The sequence below is a fragment of the Symphodus melops genome (genome assembly GCF_947650265.1).
Source record: "Symphodus melops genome assembly, chromosome: 20".
In the NCBI taxonomy this organism is placed as follows: Eukaryota; Metazoa; Chordata; class Actinopteri; order Labriformes; family Labridae; genus Symphodus; species Symphodus melops.
The window spans coordinates 1023846-1050552 of NC_136710.1; the positions used below are offsets into that span (position 1 = coordinate 1023846).

General features: G+C 45.4%; 5 protein-coding genes across 7 annotated transcripts in view; 2 read left to right on the forward strand and 3 right to left on the reverse strand.

Annotated features, from left to right (window-relative positions):
* LOC306841093 (broad substrate specificity ATP-binding cassette transporter ABCG2-like) overlaps nucleotides 1–26707 on the reverse strand; it is a 57389-nt gene that overhangs the window by 21161 nt on the left and 9521 nt on the right. The window lies entirely within an intron of this gene.
* Nucleotides 732–3408, forward strand: LOC306841103 (uncharacterized protein). Of its 2 annotated transcripts, none has more exons than XM_079370766.1 (6): nucleotides 732–1189; nucleotides 1666–1795; nucleotides 1932–2052; nucleotides 2372–2535; nucleotides 2626–2773; nucleotides 3077–3408. In XM_079370766.1, the coding sequence occupies exons 1-6, from the start codon at nucleotides 1043–1045 to the stop codon at nucleotides 3231–3233; spliced, it is 867 nt and encodes a 288-aa protein (XP_079226892.1). In that variant the 5' UTR covers nucleotides 732–1042; the 3' UTR covers nucleotides 3234–3408. The 2 variants fall into 2 exon arrangements, with proteins under 2 accessions (XP_079226892.1, XP_079226891.1); XM_079370765.1 differs by having other exon boundaries at nucleotides 735–1189; nucleotides 1666–1813.
* gprin3a (GPRIN family member 3a) lies at nucleotides 4678–8700 on the reverse strand. The gene is made up of 2 exons (XM_079370742.1): nucleotides 6517–8700; nucleotides 4678–6084 (listed from the first exon to the last, which is right to left on the reverse strand). The coding sequence occupies exons 1-2, from the start codon at nucleotides 8357–8359 to the stop codon at nucleotides 4838–4840; spliced, it is 3090 nt and encodes a 1029-aa protein (XP_079226868.1). The 5' UTR covers nucleotides 8360–8700; the 3' UTR covers nucleotides 4678–4837.
* LOC306841100 (protein phosphatase methylesterase 1-like) lies at nucleotides 10308–16733 on the forward strand. 2 transcript variants are annotated; one of them, XM_079370761.1, is made up of 14 exons: nucleotides 10308–10710; nucleotides 11346–11535; nucleotides 11649–11706; nucleotides 12007–12058; nucleotides 12263–12417; nucleotides 12540–12630; nucleotides 13250–13315; nucleotides 13510–13633; nucleotides 14114–14231; nucleotides 14358–14402; nucleotides 15091–15155; nucleotides 15472–15539; nucleotides 15627–15657; nucleotides 15864–16733. In XM_079370761.1, exons 1-13 carry the CDS (start codon nucleotides 10682–10684, stop codon nucleotides 15646–15648), a joined length of 1083 nt encoding a protein of 360 aa, XP_079226887.1. In that variant the 5' UTR covers nucleotides 10308–10681; the 3' UTR covers nucleotides 15649–15657; nucleotides 15864–16733. The 2 variants fall into 2 exon arrangements, with proteins under 2 accessions (XP_079226887.1, XP_079226886.1); XM_079370760.1 differs by lacking the exon at nucleotides 10308–10710 and having other exon boundaries at nucleotides 11294–11535.
* rnf150b (ring finger protein 150b) lies at nucleotides 17259–26620 on the reverse strand. The gene is made up of 6 exons (XM_079370755.1): nucleotides 25761–26620; nucleotides 23903–24153; nucleotides 23636–23790; nucleotides 22997–23093; nucleotides 22640–22910; nucleotides 17259–21655 (listed from the first exon to the last, which is right to left on the reverse strand). Exons 1-6 carry the CDS (start codon nucleotides 26215–26217, stop codon nucleotides 21522–21524), a joined length of 1365 nt encoding a protein of 454 aa, XP_079226881.1. The 5' UTR covers nucleotides 26218–26620; the 3' UTR covers nucleotides 17259–21521.

A 26707-nucleotide genomic window follows, 5' to 3' on the forward strand; every position in this document is an offset into this window, starting at 1 on the left:
AATGGAAAAGCACCAAAACCTTTCCTGCACAGCTCCAGGAGCAGCTATAATATTGATCTGTGGTCAACGAACGAGACAAGATGAGACGTTCTCGACTCTGTGGATTTCTTTGTGAGTGAATCTCTTGACTGTCATTTCATCTTTAATCGTATCCGTGCCAGCTGTAATCATTCACTTTGTTTCTCAGTGTTGTGGGTCCATGTCTGTTTGGTGAAAGCAGGAAACACTTCCTCTCACAGTGAGTTGTTTTTGTATTTCTCAAACTGTGGATTTACTTCGTCATAAAGTAAACACACAAAAAAAATACATATTTCTTGAAACAAGCCAACTTATTGTCGTAGGTTAAGCATTTTAGATGAGGGGTGCTAGGGCATCAAACATCAGAAAGCGAAGCCCTTCTGTTTGAATCCATGTCCGTTCAAAACAACCACGGCTGAGCAGTTAGACAAAGCCTTGGCTTAACATGTATGAATGGAGCTGCACATGTTTCTATGTCAATCAGACAGGAATGCATTTGAAAACACATTCCACTCGACATAATGCTCCCGTCTCCCGCGTCGATTACTGTAACTCCTCCTGTATCGAGATCTGCCAGGCTTTCCTTTCCCACCACGCTGCAGCCAGGCTGTTGACTGGCTACAGGAAGAGGGGTCACCTCAGTCCTGTCCAAGTGTCTCTTCAGTGGCTCACAACACGCTTTAGGATGGATTTGAACGGGGGGGGGGGCCTCCCACCCCTACATAACCAACCAACAGCTCTCCAATATCGCCAATCAAGTTGCTTGACCACAAACAGTGGCGAGACATGAAAAGGAAGTCTTGGCTGAGGTCATTTACCACGAACCACTGGCTGACACCGGACGATGATTGATGGCTTTAAAGATTGAGGTCATAAGACAGGCGTCCAGCATGTAGTAGATATAAACTGTATTTATTACAACACTAGTGAAGGGTGGACTACCCTTGTTTTCTTTTTGGCGTCAGATTTACAGTCACAGGAGTCGAGCGCCAAGAAGATACCTGTGGAGATTGTGGCAACAAAGATGAAAGTGTCTCCTACTTGGTACCTCAGTGAGGGCGACACTGTAGAAATCAACTGCACCACTATTGATGACAAAGGAAACCACAGCCACAAGGTTGACCTGCAACTGGTCTGGACCAAGCTGGGCCCTGGAGAGAAGACCCAGACGGTTTGGGGAAAAAACCTTTTATACAAGATTTTACAGAAAGCTGTTTTTAGGTTCCTTTCTTTTACAGCATCAAGCCCCATCATTCCAGCTCTGTACGGGACACGGCTCAGATGTAGATGAGATCTCCTTTAACTTGCAGTATGTTAGATTTCTGGATTTGAGACAGACTCACACAAAAGCAGCCTCACATTTAAAGATTTGGTTAACAACAAAAGTGAAAACTGTGACCTGGGGATTTTGTCAAGTGAAGCTAGCAAGCTAATCCTTAAGAATACAAGAATATAGCCTAACCCTAACTAGCCAATGTGACACTATCTTAAGTTATATCAACTGCTAAGGCTTTTCATAATGCAACACAATTAAACCGTCTTAGCTTGCTAACTAAATGTTGTATTTTGAGCTTCATTTAAACAGCTGTGACATTGAGATGAGAGTCACAGTAAGCTGTTCTGATGCGGTCTTGTCTCCTCTTACAGGTGCTCGTGAGACAGAGAGCGTCTACAGGAATCTCCTTTGTCCTGGGACCTGTTACCCACGAGCACCAGGGAGTTTACACCTGTGACGATGATGGCAGCTTACCTGCTGTTTATGTCAATGATTGGCACCGTATCATCTGGGTGGCTGGTTAGCAAGAAATGCTTGTTCTACAATTTGAAGACACATAATAGAATAAGTTATGGTTGGGTTGATTTATTCATTTTTATGACATCACTTAACTTACCTCTTATTACCCCAATAACAGACACCTCTCCCAGAGCTTCCATCGATGTCATCAGCCACAACAGGAGCCAGTTCCTCCATGATGAGCGGTTTACTCTGAGCTGCCAGCTGCCTGACAATAACTCTCAGTGGAAGATGATGAGGTTGGCCCCTTCATAGATTTATCACTTCAAACAACAAATCTCAAACAATTTATATATCCCCCCAAGAACCACAACATTTGGAACAAAGCTTGGGGTTCATGTTCTGGATACAAGGACAATCTGTGCGATTATTCAGAGCAGGTCATCCAATAACTGAAGAGATTTTTCATCCAGAAATAAAAGATATAATTGGCCTGTAAGAGGACAGGTCAGCAGTTCATCAAAGTTGGTGGGTTTCAGCCTCTGGAGACCAAAATATGGTTGACTAATAACTTTGAACCTTTCCATATCTAAAGCCATGGTGTTACTGTCTTCTAAGGTTTAACCAATGGTGGGGGACTATCACTGAGTGTCCCAATCAAGAGTCTTCAGATGGTCGTCTGTCCTGCACAACCACCTCTGAATATCCCTGGTCCGACGTTCTGTACTGGTGTGAAAGTTCATCTGGGAACAGAAGTAACGCCCTCAACATTACCACCACTGGTAATGTTCACCATCAATCAAAAAGTCATTTAGCTAACAGTTGTTTAGCAAGCTGAAATGAATTAGCTGACATGACCTTTCTATCTTCAGTTGGTGTAAATGTAACACTGGAGAGTCCAACACGTCCTGTGATGGAGGGAGACGACGTGATGCTGCGCTGTCTACTCCGAAACACAACCACCAACACGTTCAGCTCCAACTTCAGAGCCGTCTTCTACAAGAACAACCGTCGGATCAGGTCAAATATTGTAGGATATAACATGAAACCCAACGAGTCTTTAAACTACAGCTTCCTACACATGGCTTATTAACAGTGTCCTTTAACTATGAAGCTTCTTTGAATATTGACGACAGTTGAGCTGCCTGTCAACATGTCGCTCCATCTAAACCAGGAAAAGCTCTTCTACATTCCTTAAAACGTGTTTCGTGTTTTTCCTTTGTGGTTGACTCGTCTGCTTTCAGACTGCTTAGCTTAGCTTAGCTTAGCTTAGCTTTAAAAGGAACACTAAGTGACAGTGTTTTCGTTGTTTTTTTTCCTCAGGATTCAAACTGAAGGCAACATGACCCTGAAAGCAGTGACCAAAGCTGACGAGGGGATGTACACTTGTCGCCACTCAGAGGACGGCTCGTCTCACTACAGCTGGATCTCCATCAGAGGCTCGAAAGAGGCCTCACAGTTCACACTGAAAAAACACTGACAGAGTTCAAGAAGACCAACAGAAGAACATCCAGGAGCTACAGACGTCACCTGGCAAAGCTCCACCCCCAGCTCCAGTAAACTGCTCTCTCATTGGTCCATTAAAACCAGTACTGAAGAATCAAAGATGTTGCTTGAGTACAGTTTGAATGTAAATGCTCCTTGAATAAAAAGATTGTGTGAATGCTGCTGTAAAAGAATGAGCAGTGTGTGCAAGCCCTCGGTGTATCGTCGAGTGAATAAAACATGGCGGAGGGACTTTGTTGTTAACATGAGCATGACTTTAATGTTTCTGAATAATTCAGAGGAGCAACCCACTGCTCAAACACCGACATGACTCCACTAGCAGAGGAGTTATGGAGGAGGGTTTAGATTGGACAAATGCATAACAGAGGGCAGAGTGAGATGAGGAGGGGGGAGGTAAGTTAAAAACAGGACAAATGGAGGAGCGAGCAGATAAATGGGTGAAGTGAGAGAAGAACGAGAGCATTTCAGGGTTTTTAGGGTTTTTTAACAATAACATTTTAGGTTGGTCAAAATACATAGAAACAAAAACCAACATGGTACATCAACTAAGCAGGAGAAACACTGAAGGAATAAAGTGACTTGCATCTGATACGTTTGTTAAGAAACAATTCAACACACCCGTCCAGCTGCTGTGTGTTCTTGAGTGCTTCGAGTGGTTTGTGTCGCGTTTCATAAAAAAAAAAAGAAGTGGATTAAATATTTACCATCAGAACAGAGTAGAGTTGCTGTCGTCTCCGGTTCACTTCAACAATCACTGCTCTTTAAAACTCAGAGTACACAGGAACCACGGTACGTAAGAGCTTTTACCTGGATCACAGTCGAGTTTTAGTATTACGACTTCAGTCTCTTCATGAGGACACGTATATGGATCTAGTAGTTGTAGAAAACTGTATTGTTATGAAAATACAATATTAAAGATAAACTTTAGTCCATAAAATATCAAGTCAATCAAGATATGGTTCCTGACAATTTAGTTAGTTAAAGGAACAATTATTAGAAAAGCTTCTTCTTTTATTGTCTGTTTATCACATTACTGCCTGCAAAGTATACATTTGGATGAAGGGAGCAAATAGTGGAGCCTAGCGTAAAGACCGGAAACTGTATAGCACAGCTTCAGAATACTGATCAACACCGCGAGAAATCAAAACACAGAATTTAGAGGTTTTGAACTGGAATACAGCGGGTTGATTTCCTCTTCTTTAGGTCTTCAAGGTAAGCAAGGCGAGACCGAGACAAGACGATTACATTTAGGGTCAAGACCAAGTCAAGACGAGATAGAGGTCAGACCATGAATATCAAAGATTAATCATCGTCTTGTGTGCTAAAGATGTGTCACTCACTTAGACTGTAACACAGGAGGCATTTAAATGATGTTTTACTCACTGATGGATTTTATTGCTCTTTACTTTCAGATTTTAATAAAATAGAGTTCTTTCAAACATTTTTGATTCCTAACATCTGGTGAAGTCATGCAGGCCTCTCAGACCGAGGCCACAACAACCATCATGAAGAAGAGAGTGCTGGAAACAATTAAACGTGCCCTGTCTTTATAGTGTGGTTTTATATGTGAGCTGACTCTCAGTCTGCCACTGCAGGCGCTTTCCTGCAGCATCCCAGAATCCCTCCTCTTTTCTTTTTCTTCTGCCTCTTCTTCAGCCTGTACCCTTTCAAGCTGTTAGTGGAGCAGATGGATTTCCTCAAAGTTGTGATGCGTTTCTCCTGCTCCCGAACCTTTGACTCCAGATGGGACTGGATCGCTGTGCCCAGACAATCCAGATCCAATGTGGCGCCGTAGACCTCCCAGGTCATCCCGTCCTCGTCCCGAGCCACGTCCTGCGGCTTCCCAGTCTCGTCCTTCTCCTTTTTATTCCTTTCATTTTGCTCCCTTTTCCCTTTGTCCACTTCTTTCGTCCCCTCATCAACTTCCCAGATGCTCTCCACACTCACATCTCTGTCCTGGTTTTGTCCTGGTTGTAGCTGTGACTTGAGAGTTGAGCTCTGCTGGAAGCTGTATGTGCGCAGACAGGCGGGTAGGGAACTAGCCTTATCGCTCACAGCAGAAGGAAGCACGGTTTGGCTACATAGCTCGATGTCAATCTTGCAGACATGCTGGAAGGGTGGCTGACCAGCAGGGATGCAGCACAGTGATGGGACTGTCGGCGAGGTTAAACTTCCCGACTGACAGCTTGGTGAGCCAATCAGAGTGTAGCTGGGAACCAGATCTACCTCCACTTGGATGCCCACCTCTTTTCTTTCCCTTGCCTGCAGATCAAGCGTCTCACTGGAGTCGGTCATAGTGGCGATCTCCTTCACTCTCTTGGATCTCACATGAGTAGAAACTTGAGGAGAAGGAGACGGAGAAGAGCAGCTCCCTTTACCATCCTTTTGTTTCTCCTTCTTCCTCTCTTCTACCTTTCTCTCCACACCTGTTGCCTTTGACGTTGGGATATCGTTACCAGTGGTAATGGCATTTGTGACTCCCAAGTGGCTTGGTTTTCTCAGTGGGGTAACCAGTATAGCCCCTGCACTGGCAGTGACATCTACAGCTTGCACTGCACCCTGGGATACCACCGGTCGTCCTACAACTGTCACTTTAGTTTCTGGCAGTTTGTTTTCCTCAATGACAGTGCCTGTTTTGGATGGAGTCGAGGTGATAGAATAACCACGACTTAGACTGCTCATATTGGGTATGCTGTTGGCGTTTGTTTCCACAGGAACAGATCCAACAGCTGCATGCTCTTGTGTGGATCCACCCTCCATTGTTAAGGAAACAGTGGTTCTGGTTTTGGGACTGGATGCAGCCAAAGCAGTTAGCAAGCCTGAAGCTGCAAACAGAAAGTAAACTTTAGCAAACAGGCTTCTTTGGACAAGACATAAAATCAACTCAGGTTCAAGCTGCACCGTACATCCTTTATAGAACTTCTCTTACAAACAGTTTGGGACTTAAATTTGATCATATATTTAGTCTTCTCTTCCAAAGACTGGATTGTCTTTCAATATGAGTGTTTGTGGTAGCAGCCTATTGCTACGCCAATGAAGTATATGATCAACAATCTAATGACTTGGACATTGAAAGGTAATGTCCTTTAAGGCTCTAATTAATCTAATTTGTAACTTTCAAAAAACGGATGATTACAAATCACAAACTGTACCAAAAGTAGACAAAGTCTTTTGGATCAAAGAATGGGACGCAACCCATGAAATTACAAGAAGACATTGAGTTAAGATTATCTTGTGCAACTGATTATGTATCTCACCTGGAGCAGAACCAGGACTCCTCTGGACCGCCCTGTGTAGTTGACCCGGGCTTGTAGCAAGACTTCTAGCAGGACCAGATCCTGGGCTCCTACTTGCTGAACTTGGACGTGGAGAGAGTGTCAGGGTGGAAGACATATCTACTCGAGCTGAGTTTGAACTAGACTGAACTGGTCCAGACTTGGAAGTATTCAGTGTATCTTTTGGAACTTGGCTGAGTTTAGTGCTGCTGGAAGATTTGAGAATCTTTTCTTTGGACCCAGACAGACCAGTTCTTGAAGATGATGGGGAGATGGATCCAACACAGTCCGCCTTAGAGCCAGGGGCCAAAAGAGAAGGTTTAGAAGTTGCACTGGTTGGACTGGGTTTAGGACTTGAAAGTACATCAGCATCAGTACTGGGTTTCAAACTTCTTGGACTTGTTTTGTGTTTGAAGTCATCATTGAGACCAATTCCAGAACCCACACATGCTTTTGAAACGTGACTGTTTGATCCTACCTTGACATGGACTGGAACTTTAGAAAGGTTTTCTCTGGACCCAATCTCAGATTTAGAATCGGGACTTGCTTTGGAATTTGAGCCAGTTTTAGAATCTAAGCTGTCCTTTGATCCCAAAGTAGTTTTAGAAGCAGAACCACTTTTGGAATCCAGACTGTCTTTTGACCCCGTTGCTCCTTTAGCTTTAGGACTGGTTTTGGAATCAGAGCCAGTTTTAGCATCAAGACTGTCCTTTGATTTGGAACTTATTTTGGATCCAGAAGCAGCACTTGAATCCTTACTATCAAGATTCTCCTCTGACCCTGTTGTGTGAGTGTTTCTTGTCTCAGCAGTAGCAGTTTTCCTCTGTGTTGATGGTTTCGGACTGAGAGAGCTTGAGTGTGGTGCCTTGGTACTGAGCAGTGCTACTTCAACATTCAGATTTAGTGATTTTTGTCCCAGAGTGGGTGTTTCAGAACTGGGAGTTTTTGCTTTGTTTCTGGTTTGCTCGTTGGACTTTGCACTTGCTGTGTCGGATTTTTGAGTTTTAGCTGTGATATTTGGGCTTCGATTTGCCAGTTTTGGACTCTCTACATTTGAATCTCCTTTCTGATTGTGGACCTTGGGGCTTACAGAAAGGTGTAGCGTCTTTGGTGGCTCACAGCTATTTTCTCTTACACAATCCTCTTTCTTGTTTGGTTGCATTTTAAGGCTGGTTGTTACTTTGCTTGTAGTCTTAGTTGTGAGTTCAGATGTTAGTGCAATATGTGATTTGGGCTTTGGACTTGCAGATTCTGTTTTCTGTCCTTGTATTTTGCCTTTTTCAGTTGTTCTCGGGCTGCCTGCAATCGTTTGTTCAACCCGTTGTGGTTTTGGACTTGCCACTATGTGGCTGTTTGCGTCCATCTTGGGGCTCAGCATTGGAGTACGTTTTGGATTTGGGGATTTCAGTCGTTGCTCGCCTTTGCTGTTCACCGTATCAGCTTTTGGTGAACGAGCCAAAGCTGGAATTTTGCTCTTTTGATGTGATGGATCATCTTTCTCCCCAGGTGATGTCACAGGGGTTGTTAGTGTGCTCACTGACCTGCCATTTTCTGTAGTAACTGCCCCTTTCCCTCCAGGTTTCCCACCTCCTTTACTTCCATCATTTTTTTTGTTGCCTCCTTGCAGCTTTAAGGTGTTGGCGGCTGCACGGGGGTTGCTTGGCGAGGTCAGATTTAAGTTGAGGTTAAAGTTAGGCTCCACCCGACAACCAGTGTTGGGATCTGTGTTACCGAGGCCATCTGCAAGCACTTCCTCCTCTGGAGTCGAACTCTCTGATGCAACAACATCCTTGCCATGTTTAGAAATCTTTGTTGATATTTCCATGTTGATGGTGTCCAAGTTTTGTTAGTAGCAGGTGTGAATCAAGGTCAGCTCCTGATTAGACAAACGTTGACACACAAACATTCTAGTCAAGTACAATTTGCAAACTGTACCATTATCTGGCAAGATACTAATGAATTTATTCATACATAATAAATGACAATATTAAAACTTCTAAATAATACACTATAAACAAAAGGAACACATTTCTATAATGGCACACCAAGTCTACGGCGTAAGTACGAGGCTTTTAAGCAAATGTAAGATCATTATTTTTGTTTAATGTCATACAGCACATCTAGCGATCATAATGGACACAAAGAAGGTAGTAAACAATCTTTAGCTGGTGTCCTAGGCTAGATATAAACTCAGTTATTGAAGATTATTTTCTTTCTTACTGCTGTTTTCAATCTTTATTTGTATAGCGTCAATTCATAACAGGCGTCATCTCGAGACACTTTACAAAAGCAGGTAAAGGACCTCACTGTTTGTCTGTTAACATTAACGACAGAGCAGGTAACAAGAGCATGCTCATTGTTATGTTTACAGTTAACTAAAACATTTCTTTAAGTGTTCTGTCACCTTCATGCCTCCTCCTGGGATTACATGTTTTGCTTGTTTGCCTTTTCCCTGTTGTGCCTGAAACTTCCACATTTAGAAATAGCTTCAAGCATAATTGCTTTATGTTTTCGTTAACATTTTGTAAAAAGAAGATACATGTATCCTGCAGTGACTTATTCCCTGTAAGCTCTACCAATATGTCCGAAGTCAGTCAGTGCATCAGCGCTACCTCTACAGTTAACTAAAACATTTCTTTAAGTCATGACTTCCAATGATTCCCCTTCTTTATGTCTCTACATACCTATTCATGATCCTCGTTGGTCAATGAAGGTGCGACCTCAGGTGGAAATCCCATCATGGTGTCTGAAAACTGCCTGCCGAGTCAGAGAGGAAAGCCGAAGCTTCTCCCTCCTCAGTGCTCGACCAGAGGATGCACTTATGAATAAATAAAAGAAGGCGGGAACGTTTCTCTCCTCCTTTCAACCTTCTTTTCATGGCTTCCTCTGTTCTTGTTCTTTTTACCTTTCCCTCACTTCATCTTGTTCCTCAAACCATGTCTTTGTTTATATTTACCTGCTTTCTCTTTCAAACCTTTCTTTATATTCTGGGTCTTGCTCTTTGTCTCTTTTGGTCAACAGTCGCTTTCTAATCACTCATTTACTTTTCATTCTGTGATTTGTGTTCTCAACCCACTTTGATCCTTTTCACCTTCTTCTGAAAAATAATCTCTGGGACATCGACAGAATGATTCACAATCTCATCATCAAAAATAAATGTTCAGGAAACAAATGTTATATTTCTTATTACACAATGTTCAATGTCTGATTAGATCTTAAATGAAATGGATTTCCTGGACCATCTCCATTGTCCATAATTTGAGTTGGATAAAAAATGTAGACAATTCATTGTGTCATTGTCATCTGACGGAGATGTTTTGGAGGTATACAATCATTCTTACTAAGTAAAATTTGAACAATTGTTTTTACCGGAAGTAATAAAATAAAAACCATAAGGATATGCCCTTTTGGTGACCATGCGTCATGCACATCCAATCAAACCAATCAAATATATACTCATATAATGTGTTAATGCTGTGAGCGGCAACAGCAAAATGCAAAAGACAAATTATTTATCCAAAGTACTAAAATATGAATAAGGATCTAAAAATAGTGGATGTCAGATTGAGGAGGGAAAGAAGAATTTAGGATAGCTGTTTTTTTTTAACAAGATGGCCTGATAGCAATAAAGAAAAGTCAAGTACAAGAAGATATCAAGGACGATCCAAGATGGAGTAAATGCTTTCTGGAGGATTTGCTGGTTGTGTATCCAAATGAAAAGCACATTCATGTCTTACTTATGTAGAAAGATGTTTGATGAGGCCAATAGAGTCATGATGTAATATTACCTACCAGAAACTTCTCCACTGTTCTGATGAAGGCTTCTTAGCTTGTTTTGTTTTGACCCTTGACGCTATTAGCTCAGCCGTCAAACCTTCCTCAGCTGTCTCAGCCAACAGGATGCTGCTACAGTGATGCTACCTGACAACAACAGCTGACTGGGTATTGTCCTCTAGTGTATTTGTGCTTGTACTTACACCAGCAGCAAGCCTTTTTATTTCATCCATGGACGGGCAACAGAGAAGACTAGAAGTGGAGTTCTTTTTCCAGTTTGGCCCTTATTAAGGAACACTTGGCTGATTACTCCAGACTCGGACACTGAAATACTCTGGACTGAAGAAAACAAGCTTTGATTTAAACAGACAACATGTGGGAGGAAAACTCTGATACAGAGCAGTAAGTCATCTCTCTGTTTGTATCCTTTTTTTCCCAAGTTTGATTTGAAAGTTTAAAATAGGTATGCAAATACTTAAATTAGGGGACTGCACTTTTAAAAATATAAAGTAAGCTTTTAGAAAGTACAACACAATGTGACCTTTGAGTTTGTAGTCTACTTTCAGCATTACACAAACTTAAGGTAAAAACTACATCAAGGTAGCCATTGACCTGTTAGCAAACAACATAGCAAAACCATCTAGACCTGCAGCACCTTCTGCTGCTGCCAGTTGCTTGTTGATATGTTTGGTGGGTTTGTACTTGCGGAGCAAAATGTGGTTAACAAGCTGTAAGAATAAAAAAGGAAGATGCAAGAATTGTGGCTACATCTTGAAACGATGATAAATTCGCTAGTTCGGCAGGCTAACGCTCCAGTGGAAGTATTTCCTTGGTTACGGTTAGCTAGATGAGCGAGAGGAAACGTAAAGCTTTAAAATGGCTGAACTCAAATGGGATGCTTGTTGTTTGCCATGCTACATCATCCACAGTGTTTGTTCTCTCTATGGTTATAGTTCTGATATTTCTGGCGGGTCTGGTCAGTAAGTGTGGGTATTATAAAGTGTTATGTGTTTTTGGTGTTTCTGCATGTCGACCAGTGAGGTTGTCAGTAAGCCTGACTACTCCCCGGTGTCCTGGCGGGAGTATTTTGACCAGATGGAGGATGTGACTGTGGGACAGGCAGACAGCAGGGATGTCTTCAGGATTTATAAAGCAGGAAATGAAGGACCTCTACTGGTTCTGCTGCACGGAGGAGGACATTCGAGCCTCTCCTGGGCCATCTTCACTGTGAGTATCGGTGAAGTCGACTAGATATTTGAATGGCTGACTGGACTGAAATGACTGATGGCGTCTACATCATTAATATCAGCAGACTGTCTTGGTGTTTTTTTGTTTTTCAGAAAGCAATTGCCAGCAGAGTGACCTGCAGGGTACTAGCCATGGATCTCAGGGGTCATGGTGAGGCAATGAATAAAATTCACATTGGTGCAAAAGGGGGTAGCTACCAGAGGGCAAGGCTTTTACTTTAATGGTTCATTTTAGATTGTATTATTTATGGAATGAGTTTTTGGGATCTAGAGGAGAATTGATTGTGAATACCAAGAGTGAAATGAGTCTCCTTCTCATAATGGCTGAGCTCAGTCTTAGAGGTAGCGTATAAAACTAAAGAATCTGTAGGAGTTTGAGTATCTTCATTTTGTCACCCATTGGTCGAAAGCACTTTGAGTTGTAATACTGAGAAATGTTGTTTTCCATTAGGTGCAACCCTGGTCCATCAACTAGAAGACTTCACCACTCAAACTATGTCAAGGTAACATCACATATTCACCCACTTAAACCTTTATCTTGTTTTAACGAGAGGTGAGCTCGATGGAAAACCACTTAGTGTTGCTAATTCAGTCAAAGTTTGTCCAAGTCACATTGGACCAAAAACAACATTTGTGGTCCACATTGTTCTGCTGCAAATACTGCGAAGCTTAAAACCACCACTCCCATGCTCCCTGACTCTTCTCAGTGATGTTGCCAGTGTGATTCAAGCCTGCTACGGAGAGACTCCTCCCCCTATCGTCTTGATTGGCCACGGTGTTGGTGGGGCGATTGCAGTGCATACAGCCAGCAACATGCTGCTACCCACCACTGTCGGGCTGGTGGCTATTGACGTTGTGGAAGGTAAGTTTGACCTTAAGAGGCTTTTCAATACTCAGACATACAGTAGATCTTCATTGTATTTTTAGAAAACTGAATATCTTTTAGGTTGACAAACACCTCCTAGTCTTGTTTGCTTTTTGTAGGCAGTGCAATGGATGCACTTCACAGCATACAGAACTTCCTGAAGTTAAGGCCAAAGTCCTTCAAGTCCATGGACCATGCAATAGAATGGAGGTGAGTGCATAAGCACACATTTATATTTTCTCATTTTTCAGTAATGGTCAGCTGTGGTTATTTTAAAATGGATTGTGACTGGTATTGTGGAGCCATTCCTGAACACCCAACTGGGACCTACCAAATGTTCCCTTAGTCCTTAGAGCCCAACAGGTTTGCCTATTTAACTGATGAAACGCCCATAAAATCCTCCAAACGGTGCCGTTCAAGTTTGGATGGAGACCACTTGGTAACCTCCCAGTATCGTAGTTCATAGTCTGAAAGGCATGGCTTTATCCAACCCATTTTGGAATAGGGCTAAAATACCCCAAAACCAAATGAAAGCCTGATCTGAGCCCATGCCCCTTATAAGCCAAGTTAACACATACATGGGACATAATCGAGGACTGCTTGAAATAGTTGGGGTGGCCTTAAAGAGACAGCAGCTGGAATGAATAGTTTCAGGAAGAGGCTGATATAAATAAGGAGGTTTTTGAGCCTTAAATCTGGCAACTCAACTCAATTGGTGACTCAGACTGACTTCATCTATGTTGAACTTGAGTATAATATATCTGCTTTAAACCATTCTGAAAGGGTGAACATTCAGTCTAAAGATGTTTCCCTCTTTGTTCTCTTTCAGCGTCAAGAGTGGACAAATCAGGAACTTGGAATCTGCCAAAGTGTCGATGGCTGGTCAGATCAAAAGGTAGGTGATCGACTGATTAGCTTTTCTTCTTGTCCAGTCTTTTAACCTACGTAGAAAATCACTTGATTCTCTATTTCTGACGTACAGAATCAAACATAACTCGGGATCCAGATTGTTAGCTTCCAAGCAGACAGAAAACAAACTAAACCCGTCCTGACTCTGTGAGAGAACCTCTCTCTTCTCTCTTCTCTAAGGTGTGAGGTTGGGAAAGCTGATTCTCTGGAGCAGGCCAGCCCCGTGACTGACGTGGTCGTGGAGCGCAATGAGGAGTTCTACGACCAGAGCTACGTCAATGACGAAGAAAATGCGGCCTCAGAGGTGAGCCTGGTATACAAACAACCCCACCGAAGAAACACTGATTGTAAGGAAATATTTCATTAGCTTAAAGTCAGTACTGATCAATCTGTGTCGTCCAACATGTTTCATACTTTCAGTGTTGTTTTAATCTTTATTGTAAAGGCACTCACTTTATAAAGTAAATGCATGTCACTGTTATCATGGAACCTCAATGAGTCATTGACTTCCATTTACTTGTCATGTTTAACTTTTTAAAAGACAAAGATAGGATCATCTATGTCTAAATATGTGTCAGAGCTCCTCTTCAACATGTGTGTGAAGCGTTTCTGTGTCTGTAGCTTTAAATATGTAAATGAGCTGTGTCTGACCACGCCCCCTCTCTGGAAGGGCTCGGGTGTCCGATCATTGGGGGGTTTGTAGACAGACTACAGACGCATGGTAGAGGTAGAGGAACATGAGAATAACCATTCTAGCACATAACGTCATGTTTCTGCCTCTCAGAGTGTGTATCAGTGGCGTATAGACCTGTCGAAGTCAGAGAAGTACTGGGATGGCTGGTTTAGAGGAACCTCGAACCTCTTCCTAGCTTGCAACCTGCCCAAACTCCTGCTACTTTCCGGTGGGTATTTCAGAATCACTGTGAAGGTAAAGAGTACATCCTCCTGTCGTATAACGTGGAGTACCAAATAACATTCAAACTGTGAAATGAAGTTCAACACTTGGCTGACACGGCTAATGTTTCCAGGTATCGGTCGGTTGGACAGAGATCTGTCTATTGGCCAGATGCAAGGTAAGACGCCAACCGGTTATCAGTGCAAACGCCGCTCATCATAATATTCAAATTTCTCTCTGACTAGTTGGACAGTAATTTAGTAGGATAAACCCAGACAGCAACCTCCAGTGGAAAGATCTGCAGTTCCTCGAGTGTCCACTTGGGGTTTGCACTAAAGGCCAAAGGCTCCCTGTCAGGTCTAGTATTAAAAAGGACGTTTATACAGCTGGAACAAACATGTTTATAATGTGGTTCGAAACCATTTATCCTAAATGTGACATCAGTGTGGAACATCCTGCAAAATCCTCAATTCTATTTACAAAATTGTTCATATTTAACTAATTTTCTCAGTAAATCTAAATTATGCAAATAACACAACCATGTTTTTACTGCTTGCCACAAGCAGAGAAATACTGTTGCATTGGGAAAAGCTGTTATTTTTACTTTTTAACACTGACTGTGATGGAAAGGTGACAGACGTGATCACCACGGCAGAGTCGTGTAGCGGCTCACACAGACATTCACAGATACACACACCTTGAGGGGGCAGCTCCTCTCCAGAGACGGCTGGTCCTGTCACTCAACAGATGGAAGTGACAGCCCAGGAGAGTGTGTGTGTGTGTGTGTGTGTGTGTGTGTGTGTGTGTGTGTGTGTGTTACACGTACCTCACAGTGTGTACATAACCTGTACATAACCTGTCTCTAGGTAAATTTATGATGCAGGTGCTGCCCCCCTGTGGTCATGCAGTGCAAGAAGACAAACCAGAGAAAGTAAGTACAAGACATCAAAATACAATTTATATTAGCAAATGACTTTAAATGTTTAAATGTTACACTGTGCTTTTAAGTTGTTTATTTTTTTTAAATTGTTTTGCACACTAAGATTATTTATTCATTACTGGGATTGAATGATCTAAACAAGGATTTCTCAGCAGTTAAATACTTAAAGCACTTTTTTCAGTTGACCCTGAAGTCGGACAGATCGCCATCTACAGAGTCATTTTTAGTTTTACATGTCAAATTTCAACTCTATTCATCTGAATTTCCACATAACAGATGATACATTGATTGAATCTTTTGCGTGCAGGTGGCCGACGCTGTGGCCTCCTTCCTGTTCAGACACAAGTTTGCTGAAGTCAGAGGGGAAAATAAATGGTAATGCATTTAGATAAGTCGTTGAATAATGACATAAACATGGATTTACTTAAACTCAAGATAACATCTTTCCTTTTTTTCCTTCAGCTCCAACTCTCTATCACGATGAGGTCTGCAGGTAAGACACAGAACACCTCCAGTAAAGATTCACTTTGTTTTAGTGCTGACAAACATTATTAGCAACACAATAAGACCTCCAGATAAAGAGGATTGTCTTTAAGACAAACTAGCTTAAAGACCACCAACAGTAGTTTGTATTATCTACAAAAATAACCAGCAACATAAAAACCCACTGATAGCTTTTCACGCTTCGTTTTCTTTCAGATAAGCAACAGTGACCTCCGACCTCCAACTTGGCTGCTTCGACACTTTTCTGAAGACCAGTACAGACGTCCATTTTCATCACCAACCCTCAGTGTTTTGCAGAAGTAGCTGAAGACTCAAGGTTCAGACCCTCAAAATGTTAACTACAGTTCTGCTCTTATTAAAACCCCAAACCCTTTAGCTACACATCAAACGGAACAAAACCGTGGCGCTGACAGAACACACAGGCTTTATAGAAATTGTCAGAGACATATTTCTGGCTTAAAGAGATGGCAAAAGATTATTAATCTCAGCCCTCGAAACAGAATGGCAGAAAGTTTCTTGCACTCACCAGGAGTTTCTGGTGAGCGCCTAAAATGTTTGAATGTTTTTTGTATTTTTAAATCCTCTGCCCGTGTCCTCTCAGGGACTCTCGTTACGACTCCAAACTGCACAGCATTTAAGCTAATAGCAGCTAGCTATCACTCCAGCTGACAGTCACTGCTACCTAGCGGATACCTATTTGATAAGTAACAACGTATTTGAAAATACATTTAAGTACGAGTGTGTTCTCATGCTCAAAAAGCAAAAGATGAAATTAAGTGCGGCTCAAATATGTACCTAGACGAGAAGAACTGTTTTCATGATGATCAGTACAGTTTGTTTAAACCTGCTAATGTTAGCTCTCGTTACGTTAGCAAAAGTATCCCTTTTCATTTAATCACCGTCACTTCCTCTAGCTAGCTTGTTCAGTTATTTCTCATGGATGATTTTTAATCTTCCTTTGTAACTAGAAGAGCTTTGTTTTGTTTTCTCTCCACGTTGAGTACGTAGCTGCAGCTCCTGTTAAGATAAATGTGCTTATTGTTCGGTATAAACTTCACTGTGATTAATCTCTGCGTCCTGTTTATGTTGTCTGAAAGTGATGTTTACTGAATAAAGCTCTCTTCCTCTGTGATCAATCAGCCAATCAGAGAGCTGCTCTCTTCCTCTGTGATCAATCAGCCAATCAGAGAGCTGCTACCTCTGTGATCAATCAGCCAATCAGAGAGCTGCTCTCTTCCTGTGTGATCATGAAGGAAACCTGCTGTGTTGAAGCTTCTCTGACAACAATGCAGCAGCCAGTATGTCCTCCTTCTAACTTTAGATTCTGCTCCTGAATGCTCTGGATCTGATTGGACCAGAGAAGGTAGGCGGGGCTTTGAAGGCCGTTTTGGACGCCCCTGGGTTTGCCAGATATGAGAGCAGTTATCAGGTGAACAGGTGTTGCAGCGATGGAAGCGGGCAGTGGAACTGCTTCAGATAGAAGTGATTGTACCCGAGCTAAAAAGCCTCTGCATGTTTCTAATAAGCTCCAGCAGTAGCAGCCAAAGATTTCATTCAAGAAAATCAGAAGATGACACACAAACACAAAGCTGGGATAAAAACAAAAACTTGCAATAAATTTTATTTAAATTCTGGCCTGAATCAGAACACGTGCAACAACTGAAACACAGAAACAGCATGGCTTCAACACGCCAATTTGTATTTACACGTGTATGCATTTATGTTTGCGTGCACAGGACAACAACGCAAACAGACGCTCTGTAAAACAAGTAAAATTGCAGAAACGCACAATACAGTGTCACACCCTGTTGTCATGGTAGCAGAAGAGTTACATGGCCACAGTCGCGGCGGATCGTTACTCAGCTCTTACCGTCTCTCTGGAAGGATCTGAACTATTGGCTCCGTTCTTCTCCGTTATGCTGATGACACCCTCGTCTACAGCTGAGGGCCGAACGCTACGTCGTTTGAAATTCTAAAATCGTTTAAGTCCACTGACGCAGACTTTGTGCGGACGTTGGAAATGAATTGTTAAAAACATGGTTGTTGATTTGAAGTGGGACATCGTGGCTTTAGCAACAAGATTATAAACTACAACACAACTCCCAAAAATGGCAAAAAAAAATATGGCAGTCTGTCAACAAACACGAACAGTTTGTAGATTAATATGGACCAGATTATCTCTTCATGGCCCAGAATTCACAACATAAATCAATACAATTAAAAAAATAGAACAAAAAACATTTTCACAAAAACAAATCATTCAGAGAGACGAGTCAAACGCTGAATCAACGAGACAGAGAGGGACTTACAGATCAAGAAAAAGTAGAATTAAATTAATTCCCAAATTGAAAGTAAAAAGAAGGGACAGTTTTCCAGAACCTTCCAGAGAAAGAGAATTAAAGTGCATCAACAAAAACTGCTGAACCAATTAAAACACGGCATCCCAAAAAGAGCAGAGAACCAATCAGACGTCATTACTGGCAGTGACACGGCGGTCCCCTATCTAAAGTACAATAACCAAACTACCTATAACAAAGGTTTATAGGTAGGCTCGGACATGGTCCATTAAATTTTCGGAAAGGGAAAATGTCCCTTTTATTTTTGTTGAAAATCGGATAAAGTGGGTTAGTCTTTGAAGGTTTCTACCACAGACAGTAAATATTAACAAAGAAACAGGAGGGGGGAGGGGGGGGACCCGGACCCGGACCCGGACCCACCGTGCCACAGCAGCCTCGGTCAACACAACTAAAGGTTCAGTTTGGTTCTTTTGCGCTGCTGAGGCCGCAGAGTTGCAGTCATGAAAAATAAATTAGAGAAAGAAAACTGCAGATGTGAAAATAAAATGAATTCCTTCAAAATAAAGCTTACAACACAAAGGAAGTCATTTTAATTCAAAACATTTCACTGAAAAAAATCAAAAAAAGAAAAGGCGAACGTAACGGGTCAATCATTCATATATTACAACAAATATGCTCGGCACCATTTCTTTTTTACTAGTGTTTGAATTAACTAGTTTGTTGTTTACTTGGTAACTGAGAGAAGTGAAACGTAACTAAGGACAGAAGTCAGATTAGGAAGAAACTTAAAAACACTTAAAATCTTTCAAGAGAAAACGGACTCAGAAGACGGACTGGAGCACCGACACGAACACGCCGACCAATGTGTACCGTCACTTTTAAAAACCCAATAACAGTCAACGTTCATGGGTTCGTTTTATTGGTTAAATTGGCTTCGTAGTGAACGCCATTAAAGACGTTTTCAACGCCCAGCTCGGCGTTGGTGGTCCAGCCTACGCTCAGACTCCGTTTTCATCCGGCGATATCGACAATCAGATCCTGAATGTTTAGAATCATTTAGCTCCTTTGCTTCCAGTTCGTATGTACAAATACACAAATAGTCACCGACTAAATCTGCCCGCTCAGCGCTCAGTCACATCGAGGATCAGCAGGCGGCGCCGCGGTGAGGCGGGGGAGGGGAGTCAGTCTTTGCTGCTTGGTGTCTTCGTTACAAAAATAAACGTCTCTTCTGGTATCAAAATAGACGACAATCTTTATCTTTCTAGTATTTTCAGGAAGCTCCCGGCTCCAGGGACACCAGGGACACGAACGCAGCCTCACGCAGTCCGCACGCCGGACGCCAGGCGGAGTAGTGAACACGTTTGATTTACAGATTTTATTTACATCCTCGGCTCTCGGCTGAACTACACTCAAGAGGGCGGGGGAAGATACTTAGCTCGTCTGCAGGTCTGGATTTATTTCTACGACTTCCTGTTTCTGTGGCGTTTAAATGGCAGCTTAAGCTTCTCGTGGTGCACGTGACTGCGGGTTTGGAAACTGCTTCTTCTGTTCGCTTGAGTTCGGAGGAAAGATCCCCAACCATCAAGTAAAACATTGAAACTGTGATTGTCAGGGTTTTAGTTCAAAGAGTTTAAAGGCAGCTCGAGGACTCAGGGGATCAGGGTCCCGACATGGGATCAGGGTCCCGACATGGGATCAGGGTCCCGACATGGGATCAGGGTCCCGACAGGGGATCAGGGTCCCGACGTGGGATCAGGGTCCCGACATGGGATCAGGGTCCCGACAGGGGATCAGGGTCCCGACGTGGGATCAGGGTCCCGACATGGGATCAGGGTCCCGACAGGGGATCAGGGTCCCGACATGGGATCAGGGTCCCGACAGGGGATCAGGGTCCCGACATGGGATCAGGGTCCCGACATGCCGAGGGTCACGACTGGTGAGACGGCCATGATGGAAGACTGAGGAACGTTTTCACCTTCTTCACTTTTAGAAGGATACTTGAAGTATTTTCAAACTTTAGAAATGATATATTCCAAATAACGTTACATCTTCATGTAGCGTTTCACGACGTCGCCTTAATGATCCGATAGATTACTACAATGCGTTCCCCCTAACTTTATATCGTGGTGAAACAGTGTTTGTCCACAGTGTTGGACGACGTGGTCGTCTGGTTGAACCAACAAGGTTCACAGGCCTCAGTCTCAGTTCCCAGTCTCGGGGGAGGTGGACTTGTTTGGTATGTTCCAACCATGATGACTGACCGTGGTAGTCATCACTCAGCCTCACCTTGGATCTTACGATGAGAACGTGATGCCTCAGCAGTCTGGGTCGTTTTCTTGCTTTAAGATTAGAAATCTCTCATTTAGTGTCTGGAAACATGAAATATCTGTGGACCTGTGATTTACAGTTTAACAGCCTTTCAGAGTCTGGAAACTTTGACCTTCAGTCCGTCGGATTCTGTCACACAGGACAGAAAGCACCTAAATCAAATACTGTCTGAGTCCTGTGACAGGAAAGAAACCTTAAATCAAACAGACAAAGCTTAAGGAAACACGATGTGTAGTTACTGGTCAATACTGCGTCTATAACACCGACCAATCACGATCCTCGGCCTGTGCCGTGTCCTTCTGGGTTAAGAGTTAGAAATGAAAGTCAGTCGCCGAACACAACAACAACAACTGGTGAAATCAAAGGACTTAAATCCAGACGGGACAAGAACAAGAGGGAGGTCCAACAACGGGAGCATCCTGGCTGAATCAGAACCAATCACATGATACAGGTGGAACTGGATCGCTCACACATACTCTGTTTGGAGTTCACAGAGATCTCTTAGTTTGCCGACGATGAGTCGAGGTCGACGCTCTCTGAAGAGTCGATTCGTGGTTTTTTTTATTTTTTGGCAGTTGAGTTTCTGCGGTTCAACCCTGTTTGCGTGAACGATGAGGGCGAGATTCCCATCCATTCCCATTCGATCTTTGGAAGTCCAACAAGTCTCGAGACAAGTTTGGCAATATTTGAAATGATGGACTGGGTTTTTGTTTCTGTCCTTCAGGCTTAAGAAGCTGGGAACTGTATTTCTAGAAACAGAATGGACGTAGGTTAGAAGACCTGGGGCGGCGACCACAGAAGGGTAGACGAGTTATTGAGTGTTGGGAATCATCTGGGGAACCCAAAGGGAGACCAGGGGAACCTTACGGGGAACTCACAGGAAGACAACCACAGTTGGTCCTGGTCCATCCTCGCCAAGAGAGGAGACGAAGAATCAAGCCAAAGGTCGGTCGGTTTCCTTGGAGTCCAGATCAACCCAGAGTAACCTAACTAAGCTCCAAAGTGCCATAACAGCATCTAAAGTAGACCCGGCATTCAGCAGGGCCAAAGTCCACTTGGGGGCCATAGAGTTCGGTTTTGTTCAGCGAAGTCCAAAAAGAGATACCTGAAACCGTCACGCTGGAGCCTAGTGTGCTCAGGTTTGGTGCTGATCTGGTTTCAGTCGTGACGCCCACTCGAGTCCGTTACAAATCTAAGTCCAGTTTGGCTCTTGGATTCTGGTTTGGTACTATCGGGGTGGCTCTCGGGACTTGTCCCCGAGCTGAGACAGCTCCATTGGCCCCTCCTCGTCTGAGAGACCAGTCTCCACTGTGATTACCAAGGAGGCCACTGAGGCGCTGCTCGCCATTGGCTGCAGCTCACCTGGAAGATGGAGAGAGAGAAACCGTTAGACCAAAGACCCAATCACAAGCAAGACCAGCAAGACCAGCAAGACCAGCAAGACCAGCTCATGTGAAGAGTATAATGAATAAACCTGTGTGATGATGTTTGTTTGGATCTGAGCGCAGCAGCTCATAAAGTTCAGAGTTCATCATGTTTACGATGTGATTCAACTGTTTTGTGTAATTTAGCCAAACCACCACCAGGTGTCAGTATAACACCACGTCTGTTAACTGGATCGAGGAAACGACCCGGAGGAGTGAGGATCGAGGAAACGACCCGGAGGAGTGAGGATCGAGGAAACGACCCGGAGGAGCGAGGATCAAGGAAACGACCAGGAGGAGCGAGGATCAAGGAAACGACCCGGAGGAGCGAGGATCAAGGAAACGACCCTGAGGAGCGAGGATCAAGGAAACGACCAGGAGGACCAAGGATCGAGGAAACGACCCAGGGGAGCGAGGATCAAGGAAACGACCCTGAGGAGCGAGGATCAAGGAAACGACCCGGAGGAGCGAGGATCAAGGAAACGACCCGGAGGAGTGAGGATCAAGGAAACGACCCGGAGGAGCGAGGATCAAGGAAACGACCCGGAGGAGCGAGGATCAAGGAAACGACCCGGAGGAGCGAGGATCAAGGAAACGACCCTGAGGAGCGAGGATCAAGGAAACGACCCGGAGGAGCGAGGATCAAGGAAACGACCCTGAGGAGCGAGGATCAAGGAAACGACCCGGAGGAGCGAGGATCAAGGAAACGACCCGGAGGAGCGAGGACCGAGGAAACGACCCGGAGGAGCGAGGATCAAGGAAACGACCCGGAGGAGCGAGGATCAAGGAAACGACCCGGAGGAGCGAGGATCAAGGAAACGACCCGGAGGAGCGAGGATCAAGGAAACGACCCAGAGGAGCGAGGACCGAGGAAACGACCCGGAGGAGCGAGGAATCATGAGAGCAGCAGCTGGTGTGTTACCTGTGTGTGTGTCCGTGGTGGCCGTCACCGGACTGTCTCTCAGCGTGTCGGCGTCCTGGTAGTCCTGCGGGAGTCCGACCCGTCTCACCCCGGGGTCGAGCACCACCGAGGAGCCTCCCTCGCTCAGCGTGCCGTCACTCGACGCCCCAGACACCACGGCCTCCAGCGCCAGGGCTCCAACTCCTCCCACTCCGACTCCCCCGACCCCGCCAACGCCACCCAGGGCGAGGTCGTAGTCCAGCGGCAGGTCGTCCAGGCAGTCGGCGTTTAGCTGGAGGAGAAACGACCGTCAGAAAACACGTTTCAGGAACGTTATTAAGGAAGAAAATGAAAAACCAGCGTGGCGGGGAGACTCACAGCGATGCCCAGCGCTTTGAGGATGTTCATCTTGCACATGGGACACGTGCGGTGGTCGAGCAGCCACGGGTCCACGCAGCTCTTATGGAACAAATGTCTGAAAAACAGAGAAACATACAAAGAGGTTGACGAGTTATTCCGTTTACATCCGACAGTCGAGAAAACGGCGACTGGACGGCGATGTTCACGGCCGTCACACGAGGCCAGACACAATCCGTGTCAGTGTGCTTTTATTTTGAAAAGCTAGTCGCACGTCTCTCCTGGCTGCGGCCGAAGCGTCGTTGTGTTTTCATCACGCCACCGTGACCCTAACACTTGAACGTCACTCCTCTGTCACATGCTCAGAATCGTCCCGCACGCTCGCCGTCCTCGCTGCATCCATTAAATACAAATTTAAACAAACATTATAACATGCTTTTATTTTGAAGGGGGACGAACTGAAGTGCGATGATTTGTATTGACGAGCTGTGGATTCAAATCTCCACGGCTCGTCAATCGACGTCTCGCAGTGAGCTGTTTCTCCGGTGTTGACGAAGGTCAAAAGGTCAACGTGCCTCTTGATCGGTTCTTGAACCGCAGCTCTACTTCCTGTGTCGACTGGCGTTCTTTCCTCTCGGCGGCGTTGGCCGTTGGACTCACCTGCAGGGCAGGATGCGGACCACGTCGTTGGCCTTGTAGCCCTCGATGCAGACCGCACAGTTGTCGAAGTCGGCCTCCGTCTCCTGGTCGCCTTTCCTGATGGTGCGAACCTGCAGCTTGCTGATCGCCTTCTTCGCCGCGTCGCCAAGACGGCGCTGTCGGGGGAGAGCGAGAGAGTAAATACCCTGGTAATGAGTGTGTGTGTGTGTGTGTGTGTGTGTGTGTGTGTGTGTGTGTGTGTGTGTGTGTGTGTGTGTGTGTGCGTACCTGGTTGCGGTCCCGTGCGTTGGCGTATCGGAACCTCTGGATGTAGTAGAAGACGAGCCAGGCGAGCGAGATGATCATGAGCACGATGAACGAGATGGACACGAACACCACCGACGTCCGGCTCACGTACTTCTGCAGGTTCCTCGTCCCGATGGTGATCGTCATGGTGACCGTCACGTTGCGCTCCAGCAGCGACGCCACCTCGCGGCCTTTGGGTTCGGGGATCATGATGGCGACCACCTCGCCCGTGCCTGCGGAGGGGGAGGAAAGACGCACATGACCTTCAAGCGAGAACAAACGACCTTGGTCACTCACAAAAACTCGGGTGCCGCTTTCTGAAAACGCCTCGCGTCATGGCGGTCTCGTTCCACGTCTTTTGATACGAGCAGGTCAGGTTGTATTCACTGAAAATCCCTGCTCATCAACGCCACCCGCCCCCCCCAATATCACCATGACAACCAGCTCCTCGCCAACCCACCACAGACTCTAAAAATAAGCAGTTAGCCCGCTAACAGCTCTCCTGCATGAGCATAAAAACATGTTGAATGTTTCTGTAGAAGACTGGCTCTGTGTGTGTGTGTGTGTGTGTGTGTGTGTGTGTGTGTGTGTGTGTGTGTGTGTGTGTGTGTGTGTGTGTGTGTGAACTCCCCCTCAGGTCTGAACTGGACTCGATTCGACCTCTCTGAACACACAGAGACACGAATTGATTAGTCTCAGTCTAAAAATAATCCTGAGGGATCAATGCAGAGCACACACACACACACACACACACACACACACACACACACACACACACACACACATTATGAAGCTTCAGTGTTTAGCCAGTCTTCCTGGTGTCAGCTCCTCAGATGGGAAACGTCTCGTATCAAAGTCTTGAACGTCTGGTCTTGTTCTCCTCGGCCAGAGATCATCTGGATCCAAACACCCCCCCCCCCAAGTCCCTCTGGGAGGGGGGGAGGGGGGGGACGGGGACGTCACACACTGACCCAGACGTTGGACATGTCAGGAGGAAGTTGATTGAGTAAACAAGCTGCTGTGGGAAGCTCGGAGAGAGAATAACAACACGCCTGATGTTCAACTCTCACAGATCGCTGACTCAGCAGAAAACCTGCGAGCGGCGCGGAGCGGCGCGGAGCGGCGCCGGGCCGATCAGGAAGTCCTCTGAGCTCTAAAGAGTCTGGAGACGGGTCAACCAGGGTGCTCCACTTCAGACTCTGCACCTTCATGTTTTCACAAACTGGTTTCTCCACGACGTCCGAGTCAGTGTGGAGGGACTTGGGTTGGGAACCAGAGGTTGCTGGTTCAAGTCCCCGCAGAGAGACGCGTCGGACAGCTGGAGAGGAGCCAAGTCACTTTCTGATCACTGCTGAGGTGCTCTTAAGCAAGGCAGCAAGGCAGTGCTCATGTGCTCTCCCTGTCCATAGGGTGTGTGTGTGTGTGTGTGTGTGTGTGTGTGTGTGTGTGTGCGCCTGGAGGAGGCGTGGTGATGTACTGAGGTTATAACATGTTTGTTTGCACTCATCATAGAAATCAACACATGAGAAGCACGTGCAGCCCTGTCCGTTAACATGTCACAGTGCACATACATGACATACATGTGCATGCATTAAAGAGTACCTGGATGCGGCATGGTGATGGTCATACATGTGCATGCAGTAAAGAGTACCTGGATGAGGCATGGTGATGGTCATACATGTGCATGCATTACCTGGATGCGGCATGGTGATGGTCATACATGTGCATGCATTAAAGAGTACCTGGATGCGGCATGGTGATGGTCATACATGTGCATGCATTAAAGAGTACCTGGATGCGGCATGGTGATGGTCATACATGTGCATGCATTAAAGAGTACCTGGATGCGGCATGGTGATGGTCTCGTTGGCGTTCACGGAGCCCACATTGAAGATGACCACGGCGGACGCGTTGTGCGCGGCGGCGTGGCGGATCTTGTCCTTGTAGGTGCAGTTCCCCCGGGCTATCAGGGCGATCCAGGCCCCGCTCGGAGCCGGCACCGAGAACCGGCTGTGCGGGTCGCAGGCCTGGCGGTCGTGCGGGGCCGCGGGCAGGACCAGGACCCCCTTGGCGTCCCTCTTCGGGGAGTGCTCCCCGTAGCGGCCGCACTCCGTCCTCTCCGTGCGCAGCTCCGACGTGGCCGGGTCCACGTAGGTGATGTTGACGAAGGCGGTGTACCACTCCTCCCGCTCGGCCACCGTGAAGTCCAGACACAGCAGGTGCACGAAGCAGAAGGACAGCAGCCAGGTGGAGAGGGCCAGGCTGCGGCAGGCCGCCACCAGAGAGCCCGGGGCCATGCTGAGGCTCCCCGGGGAGAGGAGGCGGAGGAGCCCGGTGAAGCGTCGACGACAGGACCGCTACTCCTCCTCCATGATCCGAGACTCAACTGGATCTCAAAACCAGCTCCTCTTTTCTCTCTTTTTACCGGGTTTCTCAGCCCACCGAGCAGCGTCCGTTAGCCGTCCGCATCTCCACAGACACCGGGGACAAAACAACAACCAGACACCGGGGACAAAGAGCTCCGGGGACGGTTAACGGTGGAGGAGAGTGGCGCCGAAAAAACACGCAAAACCCGGAAACAACTGCGCCATAAAGACACCGAGTGTTATTAATGTGTTATATATTCAGAGCTAGCTGAACCGAGCTGCTTTGTTTTGACTGGGCCTGAGAGAGAGAGAGACCGACCGTTAACAGGAACAACGTGACGTATTCTACATCCGGTTACGGATTCCAAAATAAAACACACCGCGCTTCTTTATTCTCCACCTTTATTTAAAGCGTGATCTC

Coding starts and splice junctions, on each gene's coding strand:
- LOC306841103 (XM_079370765.1), top strand. CDS start 1,043: ATGAAAGTGTCTCCTACTTGGTACCTCAGTGAGGGCGACACTGTAGAA. Junction 1,814..1,931: donor CCGTATCATCTGGGTGGCTG/GTTAGCAAGAAA, acceptor CCCCAATAACAG/ACACCTCTCCCAGAGCTTCC. Junction 2,053..2,371: donor TCTCAGTGGAAGATGATGAG/GTTGGCCCCTTC, acceptor CTGTCTTCTAAG/GTTTAACCAATGGTGGGGGA.
- gprin3a (XM_079370742.1), bottom strand. CDS start 8,359: ATGGAAATATCAACAAAGATTTCTAAACATGGCAAGGATGTTGTTGCA. Junction 6,085..6,516: donor GAGTCCTGGTTCTGCTCCAG/GTGAGATACATA, acceptor TTCTGTTTGCAG/CTTCAGGCTTGCTAACTGCT.
- LOC306841100 (XM_079370760.1), top strand. CDS start 11,314: ATGTGTTTTTGGTGTTTCTGCATGTCGACCAGTGAGGTTGTCAGTAAG. Junction 12,059..12,262: donor ACCACTCAAACTATGTCAAG/GTAACATCACAT, acceptor GACTCTTCTCAG/TGATGTTGCCAGTGTGATTC. Junction 15,540..15,626: donor GTCAGAGGGGAAAATAAATG/GTAATGCATTTA, acceptor TTTTTCCTTCAG/CTCCAACTCTCTATCACGAT.
- rnf150b (XM_079370755.1), bottom strand. CDS start 26,217: ATGGCCCCGGGCTCTCTGGTGGCGGCCTGCCGCAGCCTGGCCCTCTCC. Junction 24,154..25,760: donor CATCACCATGCCGCATCCAG/GTACTCTTTAAT, acceptor CCCCCTCCGCAG/GCACGGGCGAGGTGGTCGCC. Junction 22,911..22,996: donor TCAAAGCGCTGGGCATCGCT/GTGAGTCTCCCC, acceptor TTTCTCCTCCAG/CTAAACGCCGACTGCCTGGA.